Source organism: Polistes dominula, unplaced genomic scaffold, assembly GCF_049000335.1.
Source record: "Polistes dominula isolate Pdom_NZ unplaced genomic scaffold, Pdom_raw_medaka contig_307, whole genome shotgun sequence".
NCBI lineage: Eukaryota > Metazoa > Arthropoda > Insecta > Hymenoptera > Vespidae > Polistes > Polistes dominula.
In genome coordinates, this window is record NW_028301025.1 from 283,821 (window position 1) to 302,914 (window position 19,094).

General features: G+C 30.6%; 3 protein-coding genes across 3 annotated transcripts; 2 read left to right on the forward strand and 1 right to left on the reverse strand.

The window, feature by feature from the left end:
* Positions 1–96: 96 nt before the first annotated feature.
* Positions 97–6,514, reverse strand: l(3)76BDm (trafficking protein particle complex subunit 8 homolog l(3)76BDm). The gene is made up of 10 exons (XM_015332494.2): positions 5,897–6,514; positions 5,332–5,773; positions 5,007–5,252; positions 4,418–4,927; positions 3,734–4,253; positions 3,460–3,645; positions 2,594–3,355; positions 2,365–2,521; positions 1,139–2,270; positions 97–1,032 (listed from the first exon to the last, which is right to left on the reverse strand). The coding sequence occupies exons 1-10, from the start codon at positions 6,051–6,053 to the stop codon at positions 765–767; spliced, it is 4,380 nt and encodes a 1,459-aa protein (XP_015187980.2). The 5' UTR covers positions 6,054–6,514; the 3' UTR covers positions 97–764.
* A 1,002-nt stretch (positions 6,515–7,516) lies between these two features.
* On the forward strand, positions 7,517–11,130 carry pAbp (poly(A) binding protein). Its single transcript, XM_015332434.2, has 4 exons — positions 7,517–8,034; positions 8,728–9,038; positions 9,163–10,108; positions 10,266–11,130. The coding sequence occupies exons 1-4, from the start codon at positions 7,842–7,844 to the stop codon at positions 10,706–10,708; spliced, it is 1,893 nt and encodes a 630-aa protein (XP_015187920.1). The 5' UTR covers positions 7,517–7,841; the 3' UTR covers positions 10,709–11,130.
* A 143-nt stretch (positions 11,131–11,273) lies between these two features.
* tapas (tudor domain-containing protein 7 tapas) lies at positions 11,274–17,335 on the forward strand. Its single transcript, XM_015332436.2, has 17 exons — positions 11,274–11,623; positions 12,378–12,505; positions 12,601–12,794; positions 12,876–13,024; positions 13,156–13,264; positions 13,351–13,731; positions 13,821–14,003; positions 14,068–14,418; positions 14,505–14,672; positions 14,795–15,049; positions 15,160–15,402; positions 15,476–15,826; positions 15,917–16,134; positions 16,230–16,434; positions 16,506–16,624; positions 16,702–16,853; positions 16,928–17,335. Exons 2-17 carry the CDS (start codon positions 12,424–12,426, stop codon positions 17,152–17,154), a joined length of 3,387 nt encoding a protein of 1,128 aa, XP_015187922.2. The 5' UTR covers positions 11,274–11,623; positions 12,378–12,423; the 3' UTR covers positions 17,155–17,335.
* Positions 17,336–19,094: the final 1,759 nt, after the last annotated feature.

Genomic DNA, 19,094 nt, shown 5'->3' on the forward strand with positions numbered 1-19,094 from the left:
AATATTTATGAATATGAAATGATGAAATTTGGTAAGAAACGATATATTAATTTCATTGTATAGAACACAGTATATTAAGGAACATCAATGAAAATGTAAAATTTATATATTCGTGTATTTAGTACCGATATGTTTCTATAAAATATTAATTGTAATATCTAATGTATTTTAAATGTATTCTATTAATTAATCGTTTTAATAATCCAGTCAATTACAACTCACACGTATGGAAATATTATGCAAATAATAATATACAAATAAGTTATATTTTTTCATGAGGTAGATCCGTCAACCCCAATTAATTTGTTTTTCTTATTTCTTTTTATGAAACCTTCATTTTGTAATAATTCTTTATATATCCCTACTTTATAATATCGCAGTTTAAAGTATTTATTTTTAAAATCGCTTTTCTATTTCAATATTTTTTTTCTCTACTTCTCTCAACAATATGATTTATTATAGCTACGAGTAAATGTTCTAGTTAATGCAAATTAAAATTTTCGAAAATTGTTTCACTCTAAACATTTTTTCTTGTCTTTTTTCTGGTTTTTTTTTCTGTTTTTTTTTTTCTTTTCTTTTTGTTTTTGTTTGAATAAAAATGTATATTTTTTTCTGATTTATCAAATATTATATTAAGAGTAAAGTAATAAGAGATTTGTAAGATGTATTGATAGAGGCAAAGGAATGATTTTTAATTAAATTAAACAATGTAATCAATGTGATATTTGTTATCTCAATGATACCTAATATTGCGATAATGAATTTTATACAGCTGCATTCTTCATAATGCATATACTTTCCATATTCCATTCTTGAGGAATGAATTCTCTATTATTTACAATTTTTACAGATACTTCTATTCTTGCTGCTAAATTGTATGTACCAGGAGCTGATAATATAGCTTGCAATTTAATAGTATTCTGTGCGAGAGACTCTATGCAACAATTGATTGTCGAATGACTAATATATCGGAAGTTAGTCGAAGCATTCGGCGAGTAAAGTTGAGTTTTAATACTTGGAAGTTGAGTATCGCTAAGAAAGAAAAACAAATCAATTAAAATCTAATTAAATACGCATTCAAATCTCATCTAATGAGCATTAAAAACACACATTTTTATCACAACATTTTTTTTTTTACCTGCTTGTTCCGATCGTGTTTATTCTGACATCAATTTTTGATTGTAGATGATTTTGTATGTACATTGTAACTGGTATAACGCAAAGTCTATTTTCTCTAAAATTATGCTCGCCTTGTCGTAAATGTCTTAAAGAAAATGTTATTACATTTTTACAGAAGATAGTTGCATTCGTTTGAAAATCAACTCCTACTAATTGTTCTTTATTATTTATTATCGATAAATCTGGTATATTCCTATCTGGTCCAAATATCTTCAAACGTCCACAATATTCGCTTTGTTCTACTTGTATTTCTTTTGGATATTTATAAACTTCATTCAAATATTTCATATCAATATGATGCTGACCAATCATTTGCCTAACGACACAACCATTTTCTATTACCTTATTTTTCCATCTAACAATTAAAGTCGAATTCATCATCATAGTACTTAAAAGAGGATCCTTATTCTTTTGATTAATTTCTTGTAATTGCAATTGCACATCAGCTGCATTTTCATCTATATCCAATGGTAAAATATATCTCTTTTGTACAAAATTCATGAACGGATAATCTATTTTCGATATTTCATCGTTTTTGGTATCCTCTTCTATCGATACATTTGAAAATATTGCTGCTGCTGCTGCTGCTGCTGCTGCTGAGTTATCAGATTTCTTTTGTAATTTAAACAAAAAATGAAATATCTCCTGCGACCGTATTATAATATTAGATGTTGGGACAGATGATTTAAATATTGACCAAGTGTCACTTTGGCAAGACACAGCTAATATTGATATTTCATTAATTAAAGTATCATGAATCTGATTCATGTTCTTCACTGACATTTTCATATTTAATGTCGGTAAGGTATCTTTAAATACTGAACTTTTTGATGCGATTGCTCTGATTTTAATCGAATCCAATACTTCCAAATGCCACGTGTGTCTGCATAATCTGTGCCTTGGAATACTAATACTTTCAGAGTCAACATTTTCATAGTAAAAAAGTAAATCTAATCTATGACTTCCTTTTTTATAAGGCGCTTGGATCCACAATGGCATCTTATGAACATCACCTACTTTTAAAATGTTATTTTTATCTGAAGATAGCAAAACTTTTGTTACAGCTTTATTGCTTTTCTTCGATGAATCTTCTGAAAATGATACATATACGTATATACGTACATATATGATATGTTTAATAAGAGTAACGTACGTATATTATTAAAAAGTGTAAAACAAATTTACCATTAAGTTCATCCTCATTTCCCAATGAAAATAACTTAGCATTGACAGAAGTAAGATAAATATTTGTTAATGGCGCATTTCCTATATTTTTTAAAGTTACTTCTACTTTTTGTATTTCTCCGCATAACATTTCAGATGATAATTTGCTAAAATAAACCTGTAAACGTAGTTTAGTTGAATTCAATGAATATTGTGAAATAATCAGTAATAAAATAAATGACTTGTCTACCTGCATATATGGAGCTTTTTTAATGACACTCATCTCTAATCTATAATCTGCAGCATATATTTGCACGCCTGGCTTTTCTTTGACATTTTTTAATTTGGGTCCTTTGATCTTGAACAATCGTTTGCCAGCAACAAAAATGCTTGGATTTGTAATAGGTGCGTCTAACATTGCATGAATTGGATTAGACATGTTGTATTTCAAACCCAAAACTTTGACCTGTCCTACTTGCTTAGGTGTCAGAGATAATACAATACGTTCTTTACAAACTGGATGTAATATTATCGAATTGATTACTTGCGTGTCAACCAGTTGTTCCGATTCCGACAATCCTTCTTCCAATAGATTTGTTTCATTAGTAACAGAATGATCATTACATGTAAATGACCACAATAAAGTTACGTTAGATAATGGTAATGGTATATGTAGTGGATTATGTAATTCAATAGAAAAATGCACTGGTTCATTCAAAACGGCATTTGGTTTGACAGTATTATTACTTATACTCGAATACAATATAATGGATGGCTTAAATATCATAGGTGGTGTTCCCTGAGCTTCGATTATAAGTATTTCTTCCATCTTTGACCATCTTACATCGTCTGTCTCTTCATCGTCTAATGATACATGACTCGCCGAAATACTATTATCTTCGGTTGATTCGCATAAATGCCCATATAATACCTTAATCTTGTTACTATCTATCAATGGTAAAGGCAATACAGGAAGCTCCTGGTTATTCGTAGCATCTTCTTGAAGTAATAACTATATAGAAAAATTTGTTTATCAATGGTTTTATTCGATCATTGAGATTGATTATGATTGATAATACTGCTACTAATTCATTTCATATGCGCAAACTAACTCACATTATGAGTATGTAAAAATTCTCGTAAAAAAGCAGCTTGTTGTAGTGATGGTTGTTTACTATTAGCATTTAATAATTTTTCAAATGCCTTGACAGATTCTTTAACTTGCTTTAAAGAAGCTGCTTGCCTACCAATGGTAAAGTGTATATGATCTTCTGCTAATGACCATCCTCTGTCACGATATACCTAATGATAATATAAATTGATTTTAACGATTATATAATACTATTATAATGACATTAGATAGAAGAACATATCTAATCAATAATATTACCTGATAAGCTTGCTGATAACATCTTAAAGAATGTTTTCGTTGGCCTGCTTTTGAAAATCTATGCCCAGCCAAGACAGCATGAAATGCATACTTTCTCATCATTTTCGGACCGATAAAACAATAAGCAGCTTGTTCGAGAAGTAAAGCCGAACGCAAATCAGAATCTTCGCACGTCATACGTATTAACTGTTTGGCTGCTTCCCCGTATAATCCACGGCCCTTCAAGCACTCAGCGCTGAGCAATGTTGCTCTCGTTGCAAATTGGGGCATCTTACAACTATTTGAATAAGTTAATATTGCATCATCCATGTACTCTATTGTTTTTCGATTCATTTCACCTTGCATGAAAGCGCTCAAACCAGCCATTTCTAGAGCACCCGCGTAATAAAGCCATGCTTGATCGCTTGCAAAATCTCGTTTTGCGCTGTGGTATGCTTGATAAGCCAGCGAATAATGACCAAATATAAAAGACAAATCACCCAAACGACGCAATTGTAATTCGGAAGACTCTGCGGTATAACTGAAATTAAACAACACATTTGTTGAAATGTCATTATTGGATTGGTGTTAATACGGACGCAATTGGTAAATATATAATCCATTTTTTTGTTGTTGTTGTTTTTTTTTTAATTATTTTCATATTATTTCTAAAGAGACAAGAGATAATAAATAGGGACGACATACATCACAGCATTTAATGGAGCGGATCCTGGTGCTCCTGGTTTATTTGTACCGAACAATCTTCTTGTTGCGCTAAAGAGTGATCTACTAACACCCTTTTTATTCGAAATAACGTCATTTAATAAACCTATTTGTTTCTCAACATATGGAAATAAACTTTTCAAACAAAATTCTGTTACGAGTGATCTCAGTCTTTCAAGATCTTGCGTAGATAATCTTGCACCGTGTTGTGCAGCAATGTAATTTGGAGAATCTGCCCAAACATTGGCATTAATTGGTGAATTACTAGATATATGAGCTTTAATATTAGCAGTCGAAGTAATATTATGCAACTTGTCATTCTCCGGACTAAGGGGGTGAATAGTTACAGAAACTGCTTCTTGTCCAACTTCTAATTGCACATTGCTAGTAGTAGGTTCTGACATTTCAGAAGAAAGGCTTATTGTATCGGCTACATCTGGAGAAACTAATGCATTGTTTTGCTGAACAATCGGTGTTCCAGCTTGACTCGATCTATAATAGATTAATATACAATAAATATAAAAGATTATTTGTGCATTAGAACAACAATTATCTATCTTCTTGTATTTACTTTTCTGACTCTGTTGTCACTTCATTTGGCATAGCAGATACACCTCCCATGTCTGCCGGAGTACGTGGTGAACTATTTTGTTCGCTACCGCTCGATAATTCTGTACGTTTTATTAAAAATTGACTCCAAGGATCTGGTAAATGTGAATTGTCATCAATTTGTCCTGGCGGTCGTGAATTCATTTGTAAAAGGAAACAATTATTAGCACCATAAATATTTTTCATCTCTGTAAAAACAGTTTCTGCCCTGAAATGAAAGTTAATAAATGTAGTAATCAAACAAATGATGAAATAAGAAAAGGACAAATTGTATTTTTAATAATTACTTATTCTTATCGTCCAGTAAGGCATCATGTATTAGAATGTAATATCTTAATGCATTGTTATTAAACCACTTTGGTAATTTCCCAGGAATACTTTGGTGTAATTGCGAACCCATTGCTTGTACTTTCTCTAAAGGATTATCATCTGCCGTTGAAACAACAATCATACAGGCCAAAAAGTGTCTTGTAAATTCATGATCCGAAGGAAACTGCACGCTAAGAAACATTTCTCTCCATGCTTCGAACCATGGAACGGATATAGGAATATCTAAATCAACGGTTCCAATACGAACAACGGTAGTACGTTCGCACATGGACGAACTAACAGCTTCATTCAACATTTTCCTTGCAACACTGGGTTCAGGGGGATGTGCATTAACATCTTGTATAGAAAGTCGAAGATTTCTAATAGTTATAACATTTCCTTGTGGATCCTTCAAATGTCCTACAATAATTGTACAATGCATACATTCATCAAACATTTATCAATGGATCACATTTATGAAACTACTTGAGAAATGATTAAACACAAAAGGTATTCCTTTTTCTAACTTGTAAACATCATTACCTTCGGTATTTAGCTTGCAGAATGGTTGCAAAAGTTCAACAAATGATAAATTATTTTTTTGACATGTCGCATCGGCAGCAGATGTGCATACTGCAGCAATTTGTGGGGAAAAGGTATTGCTGATAAACTCCCGTGGGGTTAACTTGCATTGAGCCATTACTATTTCTTATGATTATTATTATTATTATTATTATTATTATTATACTTTTCTTTTTTTAGTAAACGAACAAACGAATTTTTCTTATTTTTTTTTTTTTTTATATTAAGTACTACGAACACTATGATCATACACACATATTCGCATTCATAATAACACTAAATCTACGCATTATTTTACGTGAATAAAAGTGACAGCGACGAAAGCAACATAGTACTTCGCTCGTAAGGATGAACATGTCTACCGGACTGGAACAGCTGTCTATCAAATATTACAAATACATTAAATTTCAGAAAATGACCTATCATGCTTTTTTTTTAATCATGTTATATTCTTTCTTCTTCTTCTTCTTCTTTTTCTCTTTCTCTCTCTCTCTTTCGAGACTTTACATCATCTTTGAAAATGTATGTCGCTTATTGACGAATAGAGAGAATCAAACAGAGCGGATCTTTCTATGAACCGCAATTTTATTATTTTGCCATATATAAATGAGGTTTCGCGCCATCTATAAGTTCTCAACTCTTTCCACCAATCAAAGTGGCGCTAAACTCGAATCACTAGTGACTCACTAACTAACGATGTTAAATAACGATAAATCCAATCCAAATAAACTACTTCCACTTTTTATCTCTTTTTAAATATTTATATGTATTTATATAGAAATAAATCTTTTAGTATAATTTTCTTTGTTATATACTTTTAAAAATGAGTCGATATAAAACTACATAAATGTACATATTTATTTTAAAGGTGGTGGAACAATTATATTCATTAAAATGTAAATCATTTTGATATTAAAGATGAAATAATTTTTTTAGTTTAAATATTTTCTATTACTTTAAAATAATAAAAAACAAATAATAACATTTCTTATCTTTTAACCAATTAAATGAATGTGACTCATGATCACGTGACTATTCTGACTACATCGCACAAAGATTGCCACACTACACTATTGCCATATAATAAATACGATTGTAAGAAAATTACTTTTACACACGGTTATTCATATTTAATACATTATTGTATTCGTATTAAATTGTTATATTAATATGTGTATTATGTATTTATAATATGTCATAATAAATATCCACCATAAACGTAAGGACCAATGACGTGTTATCTTTATGTAGATTTCACATCGTAATATTTATAAAGCTCTGTTATGATTGGTTGTTGCTTGTTATGACTGTTTCGTATTTATTGGTTGTATTTTTTTCTCTTATAAAGTTATATTTGTTTATTAAAGAAAACATAATTTTATTAATAATCATGGAAATAAATGAGAAAAAAGAAATAAATAGAAAGACTGTATATTGTTGAAATATAAAGAAATAAATAAAGGTTTATCGTAGAAAATAATTGAAGATGGCGCGCAAATCATTGCAGAGGGACTGTTTTTCGTGCACGGAGTGTATCCTGCGGCCGATATTTAAGCGTAAGAGGAACTACTTTAAACGCCTCTTCCTCACTAACCATTAGAGTGTTATTCACGTGTGGTTGTGTCCCTTTCCAAAATAGGTCACACAACCCACTTCCATTCTATTCGTGAAATAACTCTCCTATAAAAAAAATCCAAAAAAATATAAAATTATAAAAATACAACCAAAAAAATCGTAAAACTGTTGCTGAAAACCGCGATACTTAAAGAAATTGTGGAAAAAAATAGTAATTGCTTTACGAAGAACGACGTGGTCCGAGGGCAAGCCATATTGAAAGAATCGAGGGAAAGCAAAAAGTTGAGAAATCTTCGTCTACAAAGCCCGCAAGACCAGGTAAAAAATAAAAATGAATCCAGGAGCTCCCAATTATCCAATGGCTTCGCTTTACGTGGGAGATTTGCACACCGATATTACCGAGGCAATGCTTTTTGAAAAGTTTTCATCGGCTGGCCCCGTACTTTCCATTCGTGTTTGTCGGGATATGATTACGAGACGATCTCTTGGTTACGCATATGTCAACTTTCAACAACCTGCTGATGGTGAGTATTTCATTATTATTATTCCTAAGCATGACAAAATTGCACGCAATTCTTACTTCCTACAAGCATCTTACCATGCTTTATTTATGCGCTCATGGCACGTGCAATACATTGTGCAAAGCCACCATATTGGATATCGCAATACTTTGAATAATGGATGACGATTGAACGATTCATGCCGTCTATTCGATATATTTATATATCATTTGCTTATTTAACGAAAAGATCAAAGAAAATACTATTTAATATTATTTAATACTTATTTTCTCGTCTTTTTCTACATATATATATATTTATTTATATATTTTTAACAATGCATAAGAATGCATAAAAATTTGTACTTTGTTACAATGATTCATTTTCTATCACAAATAATCGTTATTATTGTCATTTTATAATCATTTTATAATGTAAATGTATGCTTCTATTTATTTATATAAGATGATACATTAAATAAATACAAGATTAGATTTTATTATCAATTATATGATGAACTGTAGCCGAGCACGTGTTAATGATTTCATTTATTTCTACAATATTATTCATTAAATAAATAAATAAATTATGCATAATGAATTGTAGCTGAGCACGTGCGCATGATTCTATTTATTTTCTACAATATTATTCATTAAATAAATAAATAAATAAAAGATTAGATATAATGATTAATTGTATGTGTATAATGAATTGTAGCCGAACGCGCGTTGGACACTATGAACTTCGATATGATCAAAGGGCGGCCTATAAGGATAATGTGGTCCCAACGTGATCCTTCTCTTCGAAAATCTGGCGTTGGGAACGTTTTTATTAAAAATTTAGATAAAAACATTGACAATAAAGCAATGTATGATACGTTTTCTGCTTTCGGTAATATTCTTAGTTGCAAAGTTGCTCAAGACGAGTCAGGTGCATCTAAAGGATATGGCTTTGTCCATTTTGAAACAGAAGAAGCTGCTAATAAATCTATTGACAAAGTAAACGGAATGCTGTTAAATGGAAAGAAGGTAATTTTTATTTATTATAGTAAATATCACCTTCCACCTTGCACCTTCCACCTTGCACCTTCCACCTTGCACCTTCCATTAGATATTGGATTAAGTTGAATATTTTTCTTGCATCGTTTTTTAGGTGTATGTCGGTAAATTTATCCCTCGTAAAGAACGCGAAAAAGAATTGGGAGAGAAAGCGAAACTTTTTACCAATGTTTATGTAAAGAATTTCGGAGAAGACATGACCGATGATAAGTTGAAAGAAATGTTTGAGAAATATGGGACCATCATAAGTCATAAAGTGATGAACAAGGATGACGGGAAATCTCGAGGTTTCGGTTTTGTCGCCTTTGAAGATCCTGATGCCGCTGAACAGGCTGTTTTAGAATTAAATGGAAAAGAAGTGGCAGAAGGAAAATGTATGTATGTAGGTAGAGCGCAAAAGAAGGCGGAACGTCAACAAGAATTAAAGAGAAAGTTTGAACAAATGAAGATAGAACGGTTAAACCGTTATCAAGGTGTTAATCTTTACGTTAAGAATTTGGATGACACCATCGACGATGAACGTTTAAGAAAAGAATTTACACCGTTTGGAACCATTACCTCTGCTAAAGTTATGATGGAAGAAGGACGTAGCAAAGGTTTTGGTTTTGTATGCTTTTCAGCCCCGGAAGAAGCAACTAAGGCTGTAACAGAGATGAACGGTCGTATAGTAGGTACCAAACCGTTATACGTTGCTTTAGCACAACGTAAAGAAGATCGCAAGGCTCATCTTGCTTCACAATATATGCAACGCATGGCTAACATGCGTATGCAACAAATGGGCCAAATATTCCAACCCGGTGGCGCTGGCAGTTATTATCTACCAACTATTCCTCAACCTCAAAGATTCTATGGTCCAGCACAAATATCCCAGATTCGTGCGACACCTCGTTGGCCGGCGCAACCTAATCAAGTTAGACCTAATGCACAGACCGGTAGCTCTGGCTTCGCTGCCATGCAAGGACCGTTTAGAGCTGCTCCGCGAGCTCCTGCCGCTCAACCTGGTACCATACGCAATACGATATCTGCCAGGCCAATTACAGGTAACGTCGTAAACGTATATCGAGTTTACTTTCCAACTACTTATTTCAAATATTCTATAAAACTACTAAGTAAGAGAAAGAAAAAAAGAAAGAAAGAAAGTAAGTAAGAGAAAAGAATATTTCATTAATATAAAATCATCATTTTGCATTATTGTAGGTCAACAAACAGTAGGCAGTGCAAACATGCAAGGACGTTCTATGGCTGGGCAAGCAGTAGGAGTTTCTCCACAGAGCCGTCCTTCCAATTATAAATACACATCAAATATGCGTAATCCTCCGCAAGCGATGGCAGTTCCTGCTCAAGCTCCGGTCCAACAGGCAGTTCACATTCAAGGCCAAGAACCATTGACTGCCTCCATGTTAGCAGCTGCTCAACCACAAGAGCAGAAACAAATGTTGGGAGAACGTTTGTTCCCATTGATACAATGCATGTATCCGCAACTCACTGGGAAGATTACAGGAATGTTGTTAGAGATCGATAATTCGGAACTTCTTCATATGCTGGAGCATAATGAGTCATTAAAAGCTAAGGTTGAGGAGGCTGTGGCAGTACTGCAGGCTCATCAAGCCAAGCAGGCTGTTGCTTCGAAAAAAGAGTAAACCGCCATTTAATTGAAGCTGTCATTTTTATTATATTATTTTAATTATCTTTTATTTTTTTTTTTCTTCTTCTTCTTCTTCTTTTTATTTCTTCTTTTTCTTTATTGTCATTTTGCAATTAATCTTCAGTTGAAAAATTTCCTTCTAAAAAATGCTTCATGATGGCTTAAGCGATTGTTATATGTAATGGCGAGGAACAACAAAGTTACATTTGAAAACTAATATTGATCGCGAGACGATTTTCTTCAAGTTTTATGATAATAAATTTTTCTTTCATGGTAGAAATCGACTCGATTTTTATTCGATCTCCCTATTTTTTCAATTAAATGTGTTCTATTAAAAAATGTATCACGATCGTGTATAATAATCTTTATAATTTTCAATTAAAGTTTCAAATAAAAATAAAACTTCCTACTGTTAAACCTTTTTTTTCGTTTTTTCTACAAATTCTTCATCTATATTACGATAAATTTTGTATTCAAGAAAAAATGATGTCTGTCCTCTGTGTGTGTGTGTGTGTGTGTGTGTGTGTGTGTGTATTACATTCAAATAAGAAAATAGAAAAACTAAACGTTTCTAGTGCTGTATTAACAAATAAACTTTTAAAATACGCGCCTTATGAGCAATTTGTTATCGCAATTAAAATATAAATTGTGGTTGGTCGATTGATCACGTGGTACTCTATACTTGATGCATGATAGGTTAGAGCTTCTTTCAATCGTGAAAGTGTGACACAGCCCAAATATAATTTTCGATCGTATGTATGGTACAAACAATACTACAATCAAAAGGAAATGTGTGAACGATTATATACGTAATTGTGGGTTAACTGTCATAAAGCGCCGGACATATTAGAATAACTAAGTAATTACATCGAGGTGAAATAATACATTTATGAAGGATCGAATAAAGCCGGTTAGTAATCATTTTACGTAATAAAATATATTTCAGGAATTAGACATTAAGAGATATATAATAAATTCAATCTACACATACGATATATACGAACATTATAATTAAGTAGTTCAAGCATGATTGGTTGAAATCTTTTAGAAGAAATGACTTTGATTATGTCGTCGTAATGTATAGACTAATATATAGATTATCAAACAATTTAATAATTACGAATAATTTTCTGTTAAAGATTTACTTTTTTACCTTTTACCTAACATATGTACTTGTATATACATATACTAATGAAAAGAAATTGATTTCTCTTGTCGCATATTTGATTGGAAATATTTTCGACGTCACACATTATAATTTGTACGTAGCCTACATATTTAAGAGTTTGGTGCAGATTATTAATTAAAGGTGCCATTCAAATATGCGCAAACGAATTTATTGATATATTTTCAATACGTATTTCATTTATTTTGTTGTTTACCAAATCTCGTTAGATGAAGCATTTCGTTAGATATTGTTTTCTTTCAAAATTATAATGTAAAGTATGGTCGCGCTTAATGGACACGTATTATACGTATGCATATATGTATGTGAAAAAAAAACCAGAAAAAAAAACAAAAAAAAAAACAAAAAAAAAAACAAATGAAAATAAATATTCATATAAATTTGTATATCATCGGTATATCATCGATATATCATTGTACATAATTAATGTTAATGTTATTAAGCACATAGAGGAAACGTTAACAGATACTTTTTACAGATTTGTACTTGAGGAAAGTTATAGATTATTTGATATAACATTCAAAATGGATTATGATAAGGTCGTAGGAAATTTGCGAGCGGTATTATTGTCCTCTAAGGGAGGTGTACCCATAAATGAAATAAACCGTAAGTTGGAAAATGTATAATATATCATACTTACTTAAATATATCTCTTCAAATTGACGCCATAATGATTTTTGGTTTCTTTTATAATAATACAGAAGATTTCAAAATAATCATTGGCGAAAGTATACCATATCACAAGCTTGGTTATCAATCTTTGGAAGCTTTCTTAAGATCAATAGCTGGAATTAAAATAACTAATAAAGATGGAAAAACGTATGTAGAAGCTCTACCTAATGAAAAGTCTTGTCATCTTTCTAAACTAGTATCACGACAGAAGACTAGGAAAAAGGTTGCTTTCATTTGATACGATAACATAAGAGTTACGTCTAAGATACGATATGTTTTGATTATCTTTTTATGTATTATTTAGTCACGGAAAAGTTTCCATCAGAATTCAATGCCACGTCGAATTCCACGTTTAACCAAGAGGGTCATTAACTCTGGGAGAAATCGTAATGCAAATTCTTCCATGCTAAATAAACATTCGACCAGATATAACGCTGGTTACAAACAAGAAAAGTATATACTTTTTCTAATCATAGAATAAATTACAAAATCATGATAAGTTCTATATATATGAAAAAAAAAAAAAAAAAAAAAAAAAAAAAAAAAAAAGAGAGAAAAAAATATGTGATTTATTATTTATTTAGGATCATACCTCTGATGCAAGTTCCGACAGGATATGCATCATCTATTTCTTCTTTAGAAAGACCCAGATATTTACAAGCAACTTCAGAATCATTTACTTCTCCTAGCAAAGTAAACACTTTATATCTGTACTTGATAATAATAATATTCTTTCAAAAATTTATTAAATGATTAAAATGAATCATTTATATTTGTAGAAATTGAAGGATAGAAAATCAAATGCTATTCAAATGATAATTAACCAAAATGTTAATAAATGTAACAACAATAACTTGAATAAAAACTATGGCAATGGTGGTGACAAGTCTTCTCAAAGTGCGATAACATGTAAAACAAAGGCAATGCAAGAACGTCTTTTACAAGGTTTAAGAGCTAGTAATAATGAAAAATCATCGTCTTCGAATATAAGCGGAAGGCTTATAATGAGTTCAAACATTCCATCATCCCATTCTCCTATAAGTAATAATGTATCAACGCCTTGTAATTCTGAAGTACTATCGCCATTATCTCCTGCCCAATTAATAGCAAACAAACAAACATCATCATTTTCGAGCACAGAAGAACCATTAACAATCTCCGTATGTAGTATATAACACCATATCTTTTTATTATTACACTTGTCTTATTAGAAATGATCTATAATTAATGTTTATTTGTTAATGTTTAGGTGCAAGAAACTAATCAGAAAGAAACAGTTTTGAAATCAATTTTGGTATTCAAAGAAGATCCAAGACATCAATTAAGTGTTTGCGCAAAGAATTTTAATTTGCCCGAACCTATATACAGGATATTACCACCAGATGCTAAAAGTCCAACAACGGTAATGGCTGCTATATATGCTCATGTCAAGGTACGCTATATCTTAATTATGAAATTATTCTTTTTAGTAATATATCGTTAATACACATGTATAGATAGGATCGTACGGATATAGTAATTATCCACACGATGCAAGTTCCAACGATGAAGCACAAAAATTAGCAGCTAAAATAGCATTGAAGGATCTTATTGATAAATTTGGTTCATTGTCTAACGTCACAGAAACTGTCGATAAAAAATTAATACAAAACCGTGTCAAAGAAATTGTCAATACTCACATGAATGGAGTTTTCAAAGATCAAATACCTGCATATTACAATCAAAAATACGGAGAGTGTTTACCTGCACATTGGCTTAACATCATTAAAGAATGCTCTGAGATTGCATTAGAGAAAGGTGCTGATAATTCTATTATTTTACAACGATGTAAGATTCAAACGGAAGAGGTACAGCAGCATTATTTCTATTTATTTCTTGTATATTAACAATTGGTGATTTTCCATTTTTGTCAAAAATTTGTTCTAAATTGTAGGCATGCCATTCCATTTCAACAAAATCAGATAAAATATTGTTGAATCCGATAGAATCAATAATACCAGGACAATTGCAATTGCCAGAAGATCAGTATTGGATCGTATACGTTAGTTATATCATGAGTGCACTTGATGTTTATGTTCGACTTGGTGGTCCTAATTATAGCGTAAGAGCTTAATACTAATTACAATTTTAATAATAATAATAACAATGATAATAATAATTAAGCAATCATTTGTAAATTTTTACAATTATTGACTTATTTGAACTTTATTCGACAATTTTCAGGACAAATTTGATATTATGTTATCTAATATGATGGAATATTATGGTAGAAGCCAATCTCCTGTTAAATCAGTCGAGATAGGAGGTTATTATGCAATATTCGAAGATGATTCTTGGCATAGAGTTCGCTGTGAAGAAGTCGACAGTATTACCGCCGGTCTTGTTACTGTCTCATTCATCGATCATGGCGATGTTGTTAAACGTTCCTTAAGCGATTTATACATATTAGATAAAATGTTTTGCAGCTTGCCGGCTCAAGTAAAATATTCTATAAAAACTATCAACTATAAATATATATATAAATATAAATATAGACAGACAACTATTTATTAGTTGTAATTTCTTGTTCCTTTTTTTTTTTTTTTTAGGCAATGCGCGTTTGTTTAAGTGGTTTGGAAGACTTCCGAGATTGCGAAACTGCTTTATTTCATATTGAAAATCGTTTACTTGGCCTTACTTTTTATGTCGAAGTGTTAAATTGTGGCTTTGATAAAGATGGTCCATATGCAACGGTTAACTTTTATGATACATCTACTCCAAAAGATATCAATTTAAATAATGAACTACGTGATATGATATTAGACGATATTAAAGCTTCACCTCAAATAAAGGTTGTAAATGATCATTTTTACTTAATTCTCTCTTAAGTTGATTATTCTAATATATTTGTACATTTATTTTCAGAAAGAACAAGTTATAGAAGTTTTGGTCTCGTACGTAGAAAAGAATGGCGATATTTACATTCAGATGCAAACAGAGGGAATGAAGTACTTAATTGGTTCGATAAATCATATGATGCAAACTGGACTAACTGAAGATATTTTGGAATCCAGTACAGTTATTGTTGTCGACAGAATGAGAAAATATCTTGTATCCGTCAATGGAAATTGGCATAGAGGAGAAGTGGCGAATATTTATCCAAATGGTCAAATTAAGATGTTCTTAATTGATGTCGGCGAAACAGTGATTGTCAATAAAGCCAGTTTATTGGATTTGAAATCTCTTTCTGATTTGTTAACTAACTTTCCTGCACAGGTTACATTTTTTCTTTTTTTTTTAATTTTTATTATATTATTTTTATATTAATATATTATAAATAATTGAGTAAATGTGTTTATTTTTCAGGCTATTAAAGTACATCTCCATAATATTGAGAAATCAAAATTTAATGAGAAGATGGTTTCTCGGTTAAGGAAACTTGTTCCACAGGGTCAACCGATTCTTATAAGGGTGATTGATTATTCGTCTGTCAATACACCATTAGTAGAAATGTTCAAGCGCATTCAACCTGATAACATGCTTGTTTCTATTCATACTACCTTACTTTACGAAGAACTCGAAAGGTAGGAAAAAATGAGGAATTATCTTATTTATTGAAACATGTACAAATTCGTTACTTTTTTTTTTTATTATTATGATGATGATGATTTGAATGTAGAACTATTGGAGATGGTAATAACAATGTAAAGTTGAGAAAACGTATTACGTCTCGAGTAGCAACGAATGAAAACGACGATATTATACAAACATTAAAGCCTCCGAAGATTACAGGAATTCGCGAATTTTTTGATGTACATGTTACAATGGCTGCCAATCCTGGAAATTTTACCGTTCAACCGCTCGATAACAAACAATCTTTTGAGGTATTTATTTCATCTCTATTGATTCATGTCATATATGTATTTGTATTATACTCATGAAAATATGAATGCAGGCAATGATGATCGAATTACAAAAAGTTTGTTCGACTTATCAAGGATTATATCCAACGATTGAATCGATTAAAGAAGGCAATTTTTATGCAGCTAAATGTAAAGATGGCAGTTGGTATAGGTAAATGTATAATAAATCTACAAAATCTACAAAATCTACAAAATATAAAATTATATTCAAATGATGATATTTTCTAGAGCAAGCGTTATGAATATTATCGATGAAAATATGGTTACTGTATATTTCTGTGATTTTGGTGACGTATACATACTATCATTAGACAAATTACAACCCTTGGAAAGTCAGTTTTTAGAATTACCGTATCAAGCGATAAAGGCCAAGCTAGTTGGTAAGTCGTCATTTTTAAATAGACATAACATACTGAATCATATCTACAATTATTACAATTATTGCAATTATTAGGAATAAGGCCTATTAACAAGGATTGGTCGGTGGAAGATTGCATAAGATTTCAAAAATTGGTAGTAGAAAAGGATTTTGTATCTATAGTCATTGAATCGACTTGCGATGACAACAAAAATCCTCATGAAATTGTACTTGGTCTAAAATTGATAGACGTAGAGACATCAGAAGATATTTTCATTGATCAACTTTTAGTACAGGAAAATCGTGCTGTATTTATAGACTGAATTCATTATCCTAGTAAAATAAATAAGGATATAGTAATACCAAAAGTTATTATACATTTCTACATTGAAACAAAAATAATAATAATAATATACAAAAAATTTCAAAAAAAATGATAAAAAAATAAAAATAAAAATAAAAAATATATATAAAGAGGAAGGAAGGAAGGAAGGAAGGAAGGAAGGAAGGAAGGAAGGAAGGAAGGAAGGAAGGAAGGAAGGGAGAAAAATCTAAAAAAGAAAAAAAATATTTATTAAAAGATTTCATAATTTTAATGATAAGAAGAGAGATATATGACTAGGAAAGTATTTTACATGGTTGTGTTTTTTCGTAATGTTTCATTCTTATAATTTTATGCTTCTTTTTTTTTTCTTTCTTTTTCTTTTTAGTGTATATATTTAACTAATTTTATTTTCTCTTATCTAACATATTTTCCGAGATTTTTCAATATTTCTCTTATAGGGAGAAGGAGAGAGAGAGAGAGAGATAGAGAGAGAGAATAATGAATATATTATCCGGTATAAATATTTTTATACAATATATATATATATATATATATATATGTTTCTGTGAAAGACCGAAATTGAAGAATGTCAAGATTCACATGGTAAAATGTCACGCGCGTATACCAAGTACGTCGGTGAAAGACCGACGACGATATACCAAGCGATCAGGTAAATCTTTTGACATTCTCCAATTTTGGTCTTTCACGGTAATATACGTATATATATATATATATGTATGTATGTTTGCTGAATCTATTAGGGCATAATATCATTTTTGAGCAAAAAAAATGAAAGATGGTTTTTGTTTTTTAAAACTAGAAAAGCTATTAGTATTGATTTTTGTTTTCATCTTTTTGTTTTGGGTATTATGCCTTAAAATAGATCTTTTCTTTATATATGATTATGTTAAATATGCTATAGTGCTTAAACATTTCTCTCTAATTATATACTTTTGTTGAAAAGTTAAGATAAAGAAAAATTGATGAAGACTTTGAAGTACTTGTTAATTCAGCTATGATTTTTATAGAATTAATTCTGTAGTCTATGAAGAAATTTTTGGCCTGTAAAAGACTAAAGATATAATAAGTTGTTTCTAATCATTCCATTTTTTTCTTGTTTAATTTTAATTAATAAGTTTAAAATTAATGTGTGCGTTGACAACAACAACAACAACAACAGTAAAAATGTTTCAGATTCATTTATTCTTATACTTTTAAAGAGATTGATTTACGGCACGATTAGTGATATGGTTGGGGGGTGGCTCTGTCCTGAGAAACAAAAGACACAGAAACTGTGTGCTGTTGACTCCAGAGGGACGATAACAAAAAGTCACTCGACTCGTAAAAAAGAGAGTAAAGAGATAAGAAAATATATTAAAAAAAAAAAAAAAAAACAAAAAAAACAAAAGGTTTAAGATAACGTGAATTATTCCCTGAAACATTTTTTATGTTATGTGATCAGCTTAGCTTTGCATATGTATACAGAGAATACAAGTTATCTACAGGGTGTCTGAGGTTATATTATATATTTATATAACATTTTTTTCTTATTTTTGAGCGTACAATATTATACTCGCAATATTTCTATGAAAAAACCTCAAATATTCTGTGTATATATTTTATATTGTTTAATTAATACTAAAAATTATAGAATACATTTATTATATTATTGTTAATTTTCAAAATAATTACATGTTTATTTAGCTTTTTCTTTTTATTTTTCCTGTTACAATTTTTCATGATTTTGTTGGTGCTGTTATATTGATTGCGAAATTTTATTAATGTCTGCTGCTGCGTTTTTATATTTTAATTCAATAGAGATATTGGCTTTAAAGTGCCAACTTGTATCATTATACACGTTCTTTTAAATGTAACAATAGCAATTTAAACAATTTACAAGCTACATGATTTTTGCAATAAGAATGTAAGAATATATAT

Coding starts and splice junctions, on each gene's coding strand:
- pAbp (XM_015332434.2), top strand. CDS start 7,842: ATGAATCCAGGAGCTCCCAATTATCCAATGGCTTCGCTTTACGTGGGA. Junction 8,035..8,727: donor CTTTCAACAACCTGCTGATG/GTGAGTATTTCA, acceptor AATGAATTGTAG/CCGAACGCGCGTTGGACACT. Junction 9,039..9,162: donor TGCTGTTAAATGGAAAGAAG/GTAATTTTTATT, acceptor ATCGTTTTTTAG/GTGTATGTCGGTAAATTTAT.
- tapas (XM_015332436.2), top strand. CDS start 12,424: ATGGATTATGATAAGGTCGTAGGAAATTTGCGAGCGGTATTATTGTCC. Junction 12,795..12,875: donor GACAGAAGACTAGGAAAAAG/GTTGCTTTCATT, acceptor TGTATTATTTAG/TCACGGAAAAGTTTCCATCA. Junction 13,025..13,155: donor GCTGGTTACAAACAAGAAAA/GTATATACTTTT, acceptor TTATTTATTTAG/GATCATACCTCTGATGCAAG.